At 39.2% G+C, this 17,178-nt stretch overlaps 1 protein-coding gene across 6 annotated transcripts in view; it reads right to left on the bottom strand.

Annotated features, from left to right (window-relative positions):
- MCTP1 (multiple C2 and transmembrane domain containing 1) overlaps positions 1 to 17,178 on the bottom strand; it is a 449,620-nt gene that overhangs the window by 14,261 nt on the left and 418,181 nt on the right. For all 6 annotated transcript variants that reach the window (XR_006290946.1, XM_043546884.1, XM_043546885.1 and 3 more), the window contains one exon: positions 1,686 to 1,795. Coding sequence is in view for 5 of the 6 variants with exons in the window: in XM_043546884.1 (XP_043402819.1) it covers positions 1,686 to 1,795 (110 nt within the window). In the remaining variant the exon portion in view is untranslated. The remainder of the gene's footprint in view (positions 1 to 1,685; positions 1,796 to 17,178) is intronic.

The following is a 17,178-nucleotide window of genomic DNA, read 5'->3' on the forward strand; positions in this document are numbered from 1 at the left end:
GAACAAATTACAAAGATTTATAGGAAGTGTCATTAATCTCACTTATTTAGCAAGTTATGCTGCTTTCTTATACAATGGAGCAAAAATATCTAATTCCAAAATGCACCATTTAACAAAATAATCAAGATGACTTCTCTGTGCTGCCTTTTAATGAAAAGTTTCTTTCAAAAAGGGGGCTTCTTTTTAGAGCTTGCACAATATAAAGTGTCTGTGCCTACCTCTGTGGTGTGCATCTGGCCTGGTTTAAAGTTGCATAATGCACTATTTTACACACATACTCCCACTGGAAGAGCTCTCACGTTTTCCTTTTAAAGCCTTTGTTCTGAAATTCATAGACTACAACTTTCTGTAACACCATTCTCATAGAGTCACAGAGCTTAAGGCCAGAAGGGACCATCAGATCACCTAGTGTGACCTCCTGTTTATCACAGGTCACCAACACCACCCAAAACCCACACTCTAAACCCAGAACATCTTGATTCTAAAACACTTTCTACTAGCCTATTAAGAGGTGACGGAAAGCAGCATTTGAGAGCATGAGAAGCCTCATATGTCCTGTGAACTGGCCACTTGCCAATATGGCATTTCTTCTGATTCACTTCCACTGGGAGTATTTATTTTGTGACTATATCACTGTGCACATATTGCAATCTCATCAACATGGAATATAAATGATCACCTAGGCCAGATTCACCAAATCTAGTACAGAGATGTGTGAAGCCTGGACCCTGGACAGTATTCAAAATGAGGCAGGAAAACAATGCTTTCACTGTCACTCTCCAATTTAGAGTCCATTGAGTGTATCGCAGGAGCCTTGCTGATCGAGACTGTTGAGGGGATGCTCGGAATCAGTGCAGCTCCCTATCTTTTTGGCTGTGCTGCCATAGCAGAAAGGAGGTTGTGAATGCTTTGCACCAAACATTCCATCTTAGGGGGACATGTACCTGACTTTATGTTGGCAGAAGTCCAGGATGAATTTAGTCCTGTCTTTTAGTTGAGAGAATCTTTATGGAATGTTTCTGGTCTCAAATAATAAACATTAAATTACTCATTCGTTTAACATTTCAAACACATACCAAATTTCCTGAAATGGGCCAGCATCAATCAAAGGCAAACACTGAATAATTTTGTTTTCAAAAACAATCTATACATATGCTGTATAGTTTTAACCACTGCTTATTTTTTAAGATTTAAGTATGTTAGTAAATCATATATTTTATGTACAAAGATTATAAATTACACATAAAATAGGATGAGAAATTGGTAACCTGATCTAAATAAAACCTTCCTAGTAATAGAATACATGTGTATCTTCAAAATCTCTGAAATCCTTATTTAGGTCTGCTTATTTCTTTTATCATGACTTTGTATTGATTTTTTTTAAATGTCTGGGTTAAAAAGAGTGTTATGTCTCTCATCTGAAAGACAGTCTTATTTCTTACTTCAAAGCCACAGTTCTGATTCTTTTCCAATTCATATATTTCTAAATTCCAGAATTAAAATGACAGGACTTTCATGCATCCAAGGGCCAGCATAAAGCAAAGTAAATAATGATGAGATTTAGCAATATATCATCCAAAACTGTCGGCCCCTGCCAAAAGAATATAACATTTTGCAGCTTGGTTGGAGGGAAAAAATGTGAGCACCATCAGAGAGCAATCCAGCACCAACATGTCAGCACTCACTTCTTTATCCTTTCTCCAAAGGAAGCCACTTCATCAAGGACATTCTGGACACTGACACACACCTCCTGGATGGCATAGAGTTTATTCATAAATCCTTTTTTTTCACTATCCTAAAAAAATAAAAAGGAAGTTGCAGCAATAATTGTGTGAAAACTTTTCTGACCATACTCATTGTCCTATATATTTCTGAAGTAAAATTCAAAATCATACATATTGCAGACATACACAACACTCATCAGTAAAAAGTCAGCATTTAGAAACTCTTACCACATGACAGTATCTTAGAGACCACAATTCTTCCCCTCTACTTTGAATAGAGTGTACAGACAGTGTATAAACTGGGTACATAATGGAGCGAAGTTTCATTTGTCACTAACAGTTTTCTAAATACATATTTCAAAAGTCCAGTTCTCTGGTCAGTGATAAGAGTCAGGCAGCTATATTACAGCTCAGATTTCTGAACTGAACTTTCTTCAGTTGATGCGGGTATCCACATTTCAAGATGATAAAAGCTCCTTTGACAGTACAGGGAGTAAGAAACCAGACACACTTCAGGTCCTAAGGACAGGCTGCTGACCTTAGAAAATGACTTGTCAAGTTTCTGTATATGATTTTTCTCCCCCTCCTCTCATCGTTGGGCAGTGATTACTTTGAATTGGACTGAGACAGTATTGGGAAATGCCAAATGAATTAAATTGAATGTGATAGTAAGGTTTGGAGCTCCTCCCTTCAGCTCTGAATATTACAGAAATACAAAAAGAAACCCTTGCATTGCTGGTCCTCTGCTGCATCCACTATGCTGCTATCATCTTTTAACATTCCAATTAAATGTATAGCCTGCTAGGACATCCTGGTACACCCATAGCACAGCAGGTGCAGTCTCCCCAGACAAACCTGTATGCACTATTTAGCAGCAGACAGATGTGTGTTTAAATTGTCAGACATACCAGTGACCTCAACACTCATTCCACTGAATTTAGCCAATGAGCATACACCATCTTCCTGTTTCCCCTCTTAATATTCCAAGTGCCAGTGTCAATGCAGTGTATGTAAGTGTACAACTTCCTTACAAAATATTTTGTATAGTTAGCTGTTTAGAGGCTTGTAATGAGTCAGCCCTAAAAGGAATGAACGATTCCAGGAGAAGTGGCATTCTGTATGATAGTTTGGTTACTTCCTTAGCCAGGTTTCCAAGCTGTATTGGATTTTGATTCATAGAGCCATTACTTTACTTTATCTACATAATAAGATTCCAGGATTGTCACTTTGTGTTGTCACTCTGAAGCCTAGAACATCCATGTTGTTGTAGCCACGTTGGTCCCGGGATATTAGAGAGACAAGGTGGGTGAGGTAATGTCTTTTATTGAACCAATTTCTGCTGGTGAGAGAAACAAACTTTCAAGCTCACACAGAGCTCTTTCTTCAGGTCTCGGAGAAGAGCAGCTCCGTGTAAACTCGAAAACTTCTCTCTGTCACCAACAGAAGTTGGTCCAATAAAAGGTATTACCTGACCCACCTTCTCTCTGTACAGTCAGTGCGAAGCAATGGAAACAGCTACAAGCATGGTTGAGAGTTCTTGTTTTGTTCAGACTATCATCAGGTTCAATAATCACGGATTTGCAGTCTGTGGCCATCCAATTTTTAAGTTCTGAGACATTTTTTCGTCTTTTTTTTACACTTTATGAATTATACCCATGTAACAGCATGCACCTAGTGTTAATGTAAAGGTCTAATTAAGTATACATCCAATTTCATTATCTTTTTCAACTTTTAAGATTCTTTGATCAATTTTTTTTGTGTGTGTGAAATGACCAAAACAGAGTGATCATTTGCCTCTGAAGACTAGGAATCATCCCTTACAAGTCCTTTTCATGCTAATGGTTTTACATTTTGCCTATTTTTTTGCCTCCTGAAGGAACCGTCAGTCAGCAGAACAGATAAAACTGACAAGAAGTAGGCTAAACAGATATGCACCTGAAGGACCACTCCTCACAAGGCATGCCCCATGTTGATACTCTGTTCTCTTCCCCTAGCAGACCTCGCCAAGAATCCTCACCCAGTAGCCACATAGCATCAGATCCATATGTAGTCAGCTTCTACCACTGAGAAATGCTGCATGTAACGACTCTACCACTGCAGCAGCTAAAAGTAATTTTCTCCTGGCCTTTCTCAGAACACACATGATTCGGAGGTTTGACAAATAAGCCAAAAATTTACTAATGGATTGATTCATTGTCATCCTGCCTATAATGTATTTTCTTAAAAGTGTTTTATTTAAAAAGATGCTTTTCAAGGTTAGCAAAGTTTTGAAAAGCAAAATGTTTGGATAGAAATTTTTTACTTTAAAATTTCTTCCATTACAAACTACGTACTAACGTGGTCCCCTATGAATGAAGTAATTACTCTTTATATATTGTATCTGACCCAAAACCACAGTAGGTCATGGAATTGCTCTGTGTTGCATTCTAACATTCCTTACTTTTTCCACTAATGTTCAATAGTTTATGAGTAGAAAATACAATGGTATATTTCTTGTAGTGTCATTTTTGCTTTTTTCCTTATAAACCAGCTTGGATGAAGGAAATATCATCTAGCGTTTAAACATACAAAGGTTCTCTAGTGACATTGGTTCAAAAACTGCAGTGTCAAGATTTCTTCTGAAGATGTTAAAAGAATTGAAGCACAAAAGATGGGTTGGCTTTAATGCAGCAATCATAGGAGGAATATATATGGCAAAACTATTTCTAATGATTCAGTATACTTTAAAAGCTGTAAATACCAGGGAATGTAAAACATGCAAGTCTTTTTGAACTCACTTATAAGAGTCAGATTGTATCCTCAATTCATTTGTGAGGTTAATAACGAATTGCTGTTAGTTCAAATAATGCATTGATAAAGCAACAATGAAACAGTGGTACCCTTAACCCACCCAACAATATTGAGGTCTTTTTGAAGATTTTTTTGTTGAAGTATGGCTACTTTTAAATCTGTTATAGAATGTCAGGGAGATTGAAGTGCTTTCCTACCGGCTTTTGTATATTATCATTCCTGATGTCTGATTTGTGTCCATTTATTCTTTTACGTAGAGACTGTCCAGTTTGGCCAATGTACATGGCCAAACCCTGTTGCCTACTCTGTCCCCATATATACTCTAGCAACACCATCAGAGGACCCAAGCACATCAGCCACACCACCAGGGGCTCATTCACCTGCACATCTACTAATGTGATATATGCCATCATGTGCCAGCAATGCCCCTCTGCCATGTACATTGGCCAAACTGGACAATCCCTACATAAAAGAATAAATGGACACAAATCAGACATCAGGAATGGTAACATACAAAAGCCAGTAGGAGAACACTTCAGTCTCCCTGGACATTCTATAACAGATTTAAAAGTAGCCATCCTTAAACAAAAAAATTTCAAAAACAGACTTCAAAGAGAAACTGCAGAACTAAAATTCATTTGCAAATTTAACACCATTAATTTGGGCTTGAATAGGGACTGGGAGTGGCTGGTTGAACACAAAAACAGCTTTGCCTCTCTTGGTATTGATACCACCTCATCAATTATTGGGAGTGGACCAGATCTAACCTGATTGAATTGGCCCCGTCAACACTGGTTTCCACTTGTAAGGTAACTCCCGTCTCTTCATTTGTCAGTATAATAATGTCTGCATCTGTAATTTTCACTCCATGCATCTGAAGAAGTGGGTTTTTTACCCATGAGAGCTTATGCCCAAATAAATTTGTTAGTCTTTAAGATGCCACCGGACTCCTCGTTGTTTTTGTGGATACAGACTAACATGGCTACCCCTCTGATACATGAAAAAAACATCTATTTTTTAATATAATAGGAAAACAAACCAACCACACTTCAGCCACAGCTGCTTTCTGCTCTTTATACTATATGTAGTTTTGCTTCTTCAGTTTACATTCTGAGAGGCTGCTTTCATTATAAATGTATCTTGATTTATAATCAAATTGTGTGAGAAAAGAATTATAGCAATGTAATAAAAACAATGGCCTTGTGACGTCTCCAAAACTCAGCAGGGATTACTTTAGGAGATCCTGAGCCTATTTTTCTTTACAAATATTTTACAAGACAAACTTGTACCATTTTTGAAAGCACGTCTGTTCTAAATTATTCCCTTAAAAAAAGAGAGAGAGAGAGAGAATCACCATTCCTTCCCCCCACCTTCCGAGTTTAGAGGAAATTTGTTGACATATTCTGAGGCAGGCATAGACAAAACAGCACAGGAAAGACAAGGCGGTCAGAAGGATCAGGGTTCGGCTTTGCTTAAACTAATTCCACATGCCCCTGCTCCAAAGATTTGTAGAGAAAATAATCTGGGATAGCGAAAAGCTGCACTTATTTTTTTTTTCCAGTAAGATGCTGTGTTAGCAAATAGAACATACGAGCCACCTTCAGAGAACCAAGGTCCTTAATAATCCATTTTTCACACACTACTGGCATTTCCTTTCCAGACAAAGATGGACTGTGACGGGAATCAATTTGATCGTTTGTGTGGCTACAATTGCCAAGTTTCTGGAAATAATTGCCATTTAAATACTGGATAAAATTTATTATATGAAGCCAACAACAGTTTTATTACTATTTAATTTCTATGATTAGTTTATTTGCAGTAGGCTTACGGGAACTCAAAAAGCAAGATGTTTGGCAAGGGATGGGTTTAAGAATAAACTACAAAAAATGTCAAATTAATGTTGGTCTGACTTGAATTCGCAAAAGGAAGGGAATTCAGAGTAAGGATCGAGACCGTCTTCTCATAAATTGTGGTTTACAGTGGATATACTGCCTGACAAATAACACCACTTAGCACTGATACAGTGATTTTCAACCATCTCTCTATTTTAGATATAGTGAGTCTGAGGAAGAAAGTTTAATGATTTCTCCCAGATCGCATTGCTGATCCATATGAGAGACAGACAGACTATAACCCAGCTCACCTGTGTCCCATGCCCTACCACTGGACCATACTTCCAATGGCATGCCGCAATACGGTGAATTAAGAAAAGAATAACCGCTCCAGCACCAATTTTTTTTTTAAGTTAAAGGGCAACCCTGAAGCATGTATTTTAAAAAAGGAAAAGGGGCAAAAATCAAAAGGACAGATTCTTCACTCAGGTTGCTGTAAATCAGGGGTAATTCTACTGAAGTTAATTGACTCAAATATGTGAAGAACTGGTTTTAAGTGAGAGAACATATTAAAGGTAGAAATCAAAGCTCTAAATAGGTTACAGTGGATAAATGCCCCAGGCATAGACATAACTTGACTAACTGGAAGGAGTGGGGCAGTTTTGGAAACAAGACAGAGATAGGTGAAGTCAGGATTAGGAGGGAAGAATCACAAGTGGAAGTAGGTAGTTTCTAAGTTTTTAGGCGGTGCCATGGTGAGCAGCAGGAAGACAGAGCATCCCTCATTTCCTGAGCCTTTCTTCCCACCTGCTCCCTCAGGATAAGGAGCAGCAAGGCATGTGTTGGGTGGTTATTTGTACAAAGGCTGAAGCTGACTGGCCTGTAATAGATAAAGCAGGAGAAGAGGAAACTAAGCTATCAATGGTAGAAGACCAGATAGGAATCTCCTCATTGCGCCATAGGGAGTTTTTTTCTGAACCTATCCCAGGGTTGTGGTAAAGACAAACATTTAATTCTTTACCTCTGTCCCAGTGAATTCCCAGTTACTGCACAAACACTGCAGCCATCAGTAGGGACTCAACTTGTGACCTTCAGCACTAAAACCAAAGTTCTCAATAACTTGAGATGAGGAAGAACTACTTTAGCAGTAGGAATACCATCTGTAAAATCCTATCCAGCAGCCCCATTCCAAGTCACGGGTCTCCCCATTCATATACGCTGCCTTTACAAGGTTTCAGAGTTGACTGTTTCTCATCTTTTCTGCATTTGGGTCAGTCTCAGTAGTAGAGTAGCTGCAACATCAAACCAGAAGGAATCACATGCACTGCCTCCCCTGACTGAGTTTCTACCAGTCTCACAGTTGAAATGCGCTGGGAAATGTCCATTCAGCCACCTGAAAATTAGACCCATGTCAGTTGAGAATGCCTTAGTCCTTTATTGGCAGGAATTGTTAATGCCTCCCTTAGGGAAGTCAAACTGGCAGCTATTGTTAAACACTATGCTATGGCCTGGCTCTGGCTCATAAAAACTGTCATTATGGATTAACAACCTCACCAATTACCTGTAACTCCTGATTTCTGGGGAAGATCCCTGAGAAGGTGATAGTAGGCCAACCCCAATAGTATTTGATTTTCTCCAGTTTTTCTAAACCAGTATCAGTTTGGCTTCAGACCTGGGCATGGCACACAGATGATTCATTTGTGTATCATTTCCTCAGGGAAATGAGAAGAAGTCAGACATCCACAATGATACTACTAGATCTAAGCAGGCTTTGATGCTGTGGGTGCTGCTGATTTGTCCCTGGGACCCGAGGGGGCTCATAAATGATCTGGAACTGGTTTCATTCATTATTTTTGTAGTGATCTCAGAAGCTTAGGATGTTTTAATTGCTCTTCTTCCTTACACTTATCACCTGTGGAGTACCATAATGATTCAATTTTGTCATCCCTTTTATTTAACAAGTATGTGAAGAGATTGTGAGATTCTTTTAATGGCAGTTGAGGGTGTTTAACAATTTGCAGAATCCAGTCCTTAATCTCCCAGCTAGTGATATCCCAGGTCCTTTTTCATAGCAGCTGGTTGGATTCTGAAGAGAGATGAGGTACCAGTATGTGCTCTCCATTTTGAGCAAATCTTGCCGTTTCCTAATCATAATCATGTAAAAGGAATGCAGATATTATAGGGTTGGGGGAGACTTACTATACTGTAATTTATTTTACGTACTACATAATACATTATAGTCATTCTGAGAGAGACTTATATCCTGAGGCAGCATTCTGGACTTCCCAAGCCAGCCCTTTGGAGTCTACTGTTATGTGAAAGGCCAAGGCCTACTGATGTTATGGAATAGGAAGGTCCTGAATCATAGGTTGTCTAACTCAGCCAAGAAATATGAAAAAGCAGAACCTTACAATAGTCATACCTATCATGAAAATGAACAATTGAGGCAAACTTTACATTAGATAATCAGAGCTTGATTTTCAGATTCTGGCCTCCACTTTAGCATTACAACTTTTCACAATCACATCAATGACTGCACTTTTGGTGTACTGACACCTGTATGCAAAAATGACAAATGTTTCACCGGCAAATTCCATTTCCTAACAGCATTCTGTATATGCCAATTCAACCACCTGCATCTACAGATATTAGTGCACAGATAGTATGTGCATGCATAGTTGCATGTGCACAGATTGTGGCCTTACTGAAAGTCAAAACCGGGGGGCAAAAGGCCAAATGACTATTAACACTTTATGGAGAAAAGGATATTTGTGGTTATCAGTTATTAAAGTAAAACAAGGTTAATAACTAATAAGTGTTCAATATTTAAAACTGCAGAAACTAGGCAAGAAACAATGTAAACATACAGATAAAACACTGTAGAGTCTCTGTTTATGAAGACACCATGACTGTGAGCATGGACATTATCACAATCATGCAGAGCTGATAATCATTTTGAATCTTCTGTTGTGTGAGACTTTTTGGCATTTCTAGCCATGTTACATATTTGACTTTTTATGTGTGAACTGCTGCTATGATAAAATATAAATATAAATTTAACCAAATTAAGTCAAGAGCTACACTGATAATTTAAGGAAACACAGGCAACATTAAAATCTATATGTTTTAAAAAAAAGGAACATTGTAAAGACAATTTTCACTTATCTTAAATATAAAGATTTTCTTTTCAATTTCTTTATTTTCTCTCTGCCCCTTCCCCCCGCCCACTGTTACCAAATACAATTTAAATCTTTTTCTTCATGATCTTACTTTCATTGTATGCTTTAATTCAAAAGAGATATCACTCCAGATACAATACAAAAGCATTAAAGCAGTAGTGCCAATTAATAGTCTGACATGCCATTTTACTGAAAAGCCATCTAGTGTGGAAAAAATAATGCACTTAAATTTTGACCAAATAATGGAAACATTGGCTGATTTTGGCGAACATGACATATTTACGAACTACTGTTTTCAAAAATATTCTAAAACAAAATGAAGCTTCAAGAGGACAGCAGGTTTATCTGTTGCTTGCATAAATATCTAGTTCCTTATGTTTCTAGCAGTTTATTGTGGGGTAGATCATTGGGAGAAAGGGAATCTATTAGGCATGCCTGCTAAAAGTGCAAGATTGAAAATCCTGAGCTCTTCCTTTTGGCTGACCTTTTCCTTTTTAAATGGGAAAAATAAAATTCTTTATTTTAAGTGAAACTGAATGATGCTGGAATTCAAAAACTATTTGCTTAGTGGCCTGCCTGTATAGTATTCTTTTCTTTTTAGTCTAGTCAACATCACTTTCACAAAGGAGAAAGTCCCACATAGACTAAGACTCAGGTCAAAGGCCTAAGGGTCAGTGTGCTGTCAGGTCAGTTATTGGCCTTTTAAAATTTTAAAATTAAATTAAATTTAAAATTAACATTTTAAAAGTTTCAGAAACAGATTTGTTGTCCATGGGAATATGGGGTATATGTAGATCTCACTATATTCGAGAATATTATTGTCACCTAGTTGGAGGACAATCTTTTTTGTATCTTAAATGCTTGTCAGGCAGTGAAATTATTGGGATTAAATAACAAAGATATATAATCATTTGATTCTGGTTATTGTTTGGACTGTGTGTTTTTGTGACCATAGAACAACAATTAGCCACAAATGGGAAAATCTAAAGCACCAGCAGGATATTCCATCAGCCCTGCAAAGAGGTGCACCCAGTCATCTACCGTAAGTCAATTTAAACTTGTACCCATCCTATCTAGGTATTTGCCCCAGGACTGTAGTATCTGAGTGTCTCAACTCCCCTGTGAGGCAGTGAAGTATTATCCCCATGTTACTGATGGGAAACTGTGGCAAAGAGACAAAGTAAATTTCTCAAGGTCACCTAGAGAGTCTAGAAATTGAACCCAGATCTCCTGAATCCCAGGTTTAGTCTTTAACCAGAAGCCTATCCTTCCATCCCAGGTTCAAATAGTTCCACCTTTCCTTTACTACCTTTGGTAGTGGATCCTCTCTATGCTGGTGTCAGCTCTGGACATTCTTCCATAGCACCCTGAAGAAGCCTCAAACCCTGGCATTCTGGGGTATCACTAATGGGTTGTCTTCAGTACTTATTTACATTGAGTTAGAACCCAGCCTTGAGGAGCTGTATTACTGAATGTGATTTGTCCCTATCTACACTGATGGCTAAGTTTCAGTTAACATTGTGTCAGTTAACATAACTCCTCAAGGTTTTGTTCTAGTGTGCTGAAAATTTTTAGCAAAGACAAACTGTAAAAGTAAAACCACAAAGGAGTCACAATTTAAAACAGGCAACAGATCTTGCCAATGTTATTGGAAAGACATCTACTTCCTCTGGGAAGGGCCCTTGATGTTGGACAGGCTGGAAGGAATGTAGGGAGAAGAAAAGGCACAGAAAGTCTCCCTGAAAATTTCTTATGAAGATAAGAGGATTGGAAGAGCGTTGAGGAGCCAGAAAGGGAAACTCAAAAAGGATCGGGGGTTAGATAAGCATATGAACTTTTGGATGCTTATCCAAACCAGACCTCCAAGACTTCTGAGATTCAACCTTCATTAACAAGAATATTCAATAATGAACTGTTTTGATATTGAACGTTTAAAATAATGTTCAATAACTTGTTTATTCATAAGAGTCATCTTTCAATGTACGTCTCTACAGCTCTCCGCTCTATGAAGAGGGCTGATTATGTAGTTCTGCTGGAATTATGTTAATTTATGTTAATCATAATTATGAAGTACATTGGCTCAAATATAGCAGATATACAAGTTAGACTGATGTTTCAGTTTAGACCATGGAACGTAATTTTCATTTTCTCTTTGAAAACTTTAGGATAAACAAGTTCACAGACTATAGAACCTAAATAGTCAAGATCATCATAATCATACAGATTTATGACATTTTAACTCAGTGTCAGCCTATGCTTTGAAGATTTACTTTGTTTTGAAAGTCCTTGTTAATAAGATATTATGATTTCATAAAACTCTCTTGAGTCATTCAACTAAACAACAGAGATGACGATTTTAGGCTAAATTATGGCTGGACCTGTACACCCAAGAGAGGGGCGTCTAATAGAGAGCTGCTGTAAATGTTGCTGCTGTCTCAGAGACCTGCAGCTCCAGGAAGGGTGCACCAGAGAGAGGATCGCTTAAAAGATGCTACCACTGCTGCAACAGCTGTCACCCAGATAGAGACTTACTTGCTCAACAACTGATACCAGAGAGAGGAGCCTACAAATCCTGGCTCCTTTCTAATCAGTATCTAGACCCTATTGCTCCAAGTGCCTCACTGCTATGGTTGTTTCCCAGCTGTTATTTCCACCCACCCACGCCGCCTTTTTTATTGGATCGGGGTTTCCAAGTCAATGATGTTTTGATCCTTAACTGCTGAAATTTTTAGCTTGGACCTTTTGGTTCCTAAAAATACTAAGTGACAGGGAATTCCCCCCCCGCCGCCCGATTTTAATTTTAAGTTACCTGGACGTGGTCACAGAGAGCACACTGTAGTCGAGGGCTCTAAACACATCTCCCCTGCAGAGAACAGGTTATCTATTGTATATATCTGGGGGAAAAGAACATAGGCCATACAGAAGACAGGGGATTCTATCATGGGAAGCAGTGATTCTGAAAAAGATTTGGGATCATGGTGGATATCAGCTGAACATAAGCTCCCAGTGTGACACTGTGGCCAAAAGAGCCAGTGTGATCCTGGGATGCATAAACAGGGGAATCTTGACTAGGAGTACTTGGGCACCATATGCAACCATACTGGAATACTGATGCAAGTTCTCGTGCCCACAATTTAAGAAGGCTGTTGATAAATTAGAGAGGGCTCAAAGAAGAGCCACGAGAATTATTAAAAGATTAGAAAACCTGTTTTACAATGGTAGACTCAAACAGTTCAATATGTTTAGCTTAAAGAGAAGGTTAAGGGTGTAAGTATCTAAATGGGGAACAAACCTTTAATAATGGGCTTTTTAGTCGAGCAGACAAAGGTATAACATGATCCAATGGCTGGAAGTTGAAGTTAGACAAATTCAGACTGGAAATAAGGTGTAAATTTGTAACTGTGAGAGTAATTAACCACTGGAACATTTTACCAAGGGTAGTGGTAGATTCTCCTTCAATGACCATTTTAAAACTAGATCGGCTGTTTTTCTAAAAGATCTGCTCTAGGAATTATTTTGGGGACATTCTATAGTCTGTGTTATACAGGAGGTCAGACTAGATTATTACAATGGTCCCTTCTGGCCCTGAAAGATATGAATCTATTCCCCCCAAACAAGAATCTTTTGTGGCTGACCAACCAAAACATTCTGGCCACTTTTTCAGTTTATTGATTTAATTTAATGGTGACTTATCGTGAAAAACTGGAGGGGGGAAAAAAAAAGACTACATTCCTGGGAGAATTCTTTCTATTGATCAACAGTTCAGGGACCTTTAACACTATAGACCAGACCCCCCAGCTGATATCAGTGTAGCTGCACTGAAGCCAAGACTGCTAAGCAGATTTACTATGATGAAGATCGAGCCCTAAAATTTTAAACTGAAAAGATCAGTCTCAAGTACTCGCTGCTAACGCAGATTCTTTGCATATAGTATTAAATACAGGGATTAAAGATATTGGCTTGATTCTTAGCTGGGTGCTAATCGGCATAGATTCATTGAAACTATTCATTCTAAATAGGATTTCATAAAAACAGTATTAAAAGTAGTAACTTGGGAGTTCTGGGCTTCCTGGCTCATAATGAAAGTTCTAATGTTGGCAAAAACATCTTGGGAGAAGTTTTGAGACTGAATTTCAAAGCAGCAAATTGACCTTTACAGAGCCTACAACATTTTTACTAGAAGTTCAAGAGATGATGGTAAATAAAGAGGTGAGCTTAGACCCCGAAGTGCAAGATGTACTACTATGATCATCTCTTCAGTTACCACCTCACAGAGATCTTATTTCTAGAGCAAAGAAGATTAACTAAGCGACCTTTGAGTGTACTGAATATATTTATTTCAAGGGATAGTTAAATTATTCAAGCACACTGCTGAAGATTAATGTAATTGAAGAAGGAATTTCAGAAAAAGCACTACTGCTTCTATGAGTTCTTCAGAGAAGGTTTAAGTTTGGCTAAAATACATTTTTATCCCCAGTTACAACAAGGGGAAGGGTGAATGAGTTGTGAGACATTGGAGGGTGGAGTAAAGAAATCCACCTGTCTGTCCAGTGTTAGCAGCATCTATCTCAGTGATACTCAGACTGAGGCTTTCAAGCCATAGAGACTCTTTAATGGGTCTCCTACAGCTCTTTGCAGCACATGTTAAAACACTGTGTGACTGAATATATAATACTACAATAAATGAAACCATGGAATCACACTATTACTGTGGCTCTTTTGGGTAAAGTTGATCTCTAATCTGGCTCCTGAACCACTGAGGTCTGAGTATCACTGATCTATCAACACCCTTGGGGCACTTTCAGCAAGGAGCTGGATGCCTGGACCAAAGATCCCAGGCTAAAATTCCATGATGTTCTGGGAGGAAGTGTCCCAGAGAGGAGCCTTAAGAGGCACACTGCCTGCTTATTATCCACTATACCAGCTGACTGAGGGGCCAGTTAAGAAGCGGGTTGAAGCTACTTGAGTGAAAGGATGCTGTAAGGGTTATCTTCTTGAGGCATTTCCTCTTCTGCTTACTGGCCTGTTTGTGCTAGCCTAGGGGCATTGAAGAGTTACTGCCTGATCCCACTGAAGGCTGCAGGACTTCAAAGGTTTGACAGGCTAGAGCTTCTACAGTGTTGAGACTCTATCCTAGAGCTGCCTGCCTATCCACAAAGGAGTCAGAAAGGCTACTTGCTTTCTCAGTACGACCCACTGATGCTCCATACTGGTCTGCCTGGTTATTCTATAGGAAACTCCTCCAGGTCAGAGAGGCCCCTTGGGATAATCTTTCTTGGGAACAAAGCAAGCAGTCCTCTTCTACAAAGGAGGTCCTGCACTTGCAACAGGACACATACTCCTTTTGTTCCTTCTGCTTCATGCTGCTGAGTTTGTCTACTTTAAGGTCCTGGGGACAGGTAAGGCTAATCTGCCATGAGGAAGAAATCAGGGAACAGAAGGAGACAGCAGACATGGAAAGGAGTAAGTTTAAGGCAGATGGGAATGTTCGGAAGATAAAGCTGAGCCCTTCCCCTGTAGTAAGTGACTGACACTATCTCACAATTCACGGTCAGGTGAAGGATCCAGAAAGAGCTGGCAGAAAAATGGGGTGAATTTTCATGAAAAAATCATCCCCTTTGTTTAGTTGGAAAACTTTGAAATTTGACATTTTTGAACTAGCTGCAGTTTCAACCATCAGTTTAGAACGATCAGGACCACTGAATCTACAACCTTGCAGTGCAGGCTATCCTGTCACAACATGATGTTAATGTGTAACTATTTCCAGGGTATTTTCTGTGTACATTATATCCTTCTCATGCTTCGTCAGAAAAATATACACCTATTTTTCCATATTCATACAGGGTCCCAATGAATTAAAGTCTGAGTAAAAACTGAGTAAGGTCTTTAGGATTTGGAGTACAAGAAGTTACATTAAAATTTTAAAAAAGCTGCTTACAAGCAAATATTTACACAAACATCGATTTGCTTCTTCAAATAAACAAACATTAAGCCATTATGACTTGCCAAAGCTTTGAGTGTGTGTACACTTATTACATTACAACACAAAACCTTGTAGAAAAACGTGCTAGGTTGTTTTCAGTCACCTTAGGTGAATTTGCTTTTGAGAGATGTATAATGAAACTCTCTCAGTTGAAGGGATAATGAATGTGAATGTTTCAGATGGCAGCACAAAAACTACTGCTAGAATTAAATGCAAACTCCACATGATTAGTGCAGTATTAAGAAAGATAACTGAAAAACACAAATGGCAAAAAGCACATGAAAAGTTAGGTTACTCTTGATAATGTTAACTTGCTACTTATGCATCATTTTGGATCACTGATGATGGTATAATCTACTAAAGCAGGGGTTCTCAACCTTTTTCTTTCTGAGGCCCCCCAACATGCTAAATTCCATGGCCCACCTGTACCACAACAACTGTTTTTCTGCATATAAAAGCCAGGGCTGGCGTTAGGGGGTAGCAAGCATGGCAACTGCCTGAGGCCCCATGCCACAGGGCCCACCGCCAAGCTACATTGCTCAGGCTTTACCTTCAGCCCCAGGTGACAGGGCTCATGGCCCCGGGCTTCAGCCCCATGTGGTGGGGCTTCAGCTTTCTGCCCTGAGCCCCAGCGAGTCTAACGCTGACCATGCTTGGAGGACTCCCTGAAACTTGCTCGTGGTCCCCCAGTGATTGAGAACCATGTACTAAAGCAACATTCAGCAACATAAGCAGAAATCCAGTATACTGGAACAGAGTTGTGTGTGTTTATATTTTATTTTCCCAGCTTCCAAAAGAAAATACAAAATACTCTGGTGCCCCATCACCTCTAGCTGCCCACTCTCCTGACCTCTGTGACAAGTCCACCATCCCCTTCCCAGAACACTCCCTGATTACATACTGTAATTTGAACATGGAGATATGATGTTTGGAGGGTTTCTGAAAGTTGTGAGGACTGATGGGCCTGACAGCAGCAGAAGGAAGGGAAACCAGAGGATTCCTACAGGTTAGGGGTTTGAGTTTATCACACCGGGGACAATTCTGGAGGGTTTGGCAGATGAACTGCAAGCATGAGTGAAACACTGGAAGAAGGGGTGAATTAAAATAATTTGGCAGTTGATGAAAGATCTCACATTATACATCCAGTGGGCCCGCAGACCTTTGCATGCAGTGTCACTTTCAAGTGTGGAAGAAGACCAGCAGAAAGATCTCCAGACCGCTATATGTAATGATGTAATCTAAAAAGTTAAATCCAAATCTTCTCTTTTATTTCTAGAAGTGCCTGTACAATCATACTTTTGCCCAGAATTCCACACCGGGGGGGGGGAAGAGATCTGCTCTGAAGGCCTGGGTGGGGATTTGTGGTGTTTCTCAATTATCCTTGACCTTGGCAACTGCCTCTCCCCCTCCACTTCTGCAAGGTTGCCTTCCCTGTGCAACTGAGGGAATAACGCAGTACACAAACTGTAACAAGATGCAGTATTTCTGCAATGCTTTCTTTATTAAAATCCCCATGGATTTTGCCAGCGGAGGGGAGGATTGGGCCCCGTTTTTTCCAAAACAGAAAAACCCTGGCTTATTTTAGTGAGACTAAAAGAAAACATCATCAGCCACAGTATGAATTCAATGACAGCTCTCATCTTCAACATTTGGCAGGCAGTTTTTGTATT

The sequence above is a fragment of the Chelonia mydas genome, chromosome 5 (assembly GCF_015237465.2).
Source record: "Chelonia mydas isolate rCheMyd1 chromosome 5, rCheMyd1.pri.v2, whole genome shotgun sequence".
Classification (NCBI taxonomy): domain Eukaryota; kingdom Metazoa; phylum Chordata; order Testudines; family Cheloniidae; genus Chelonia; species Chelonia mydas.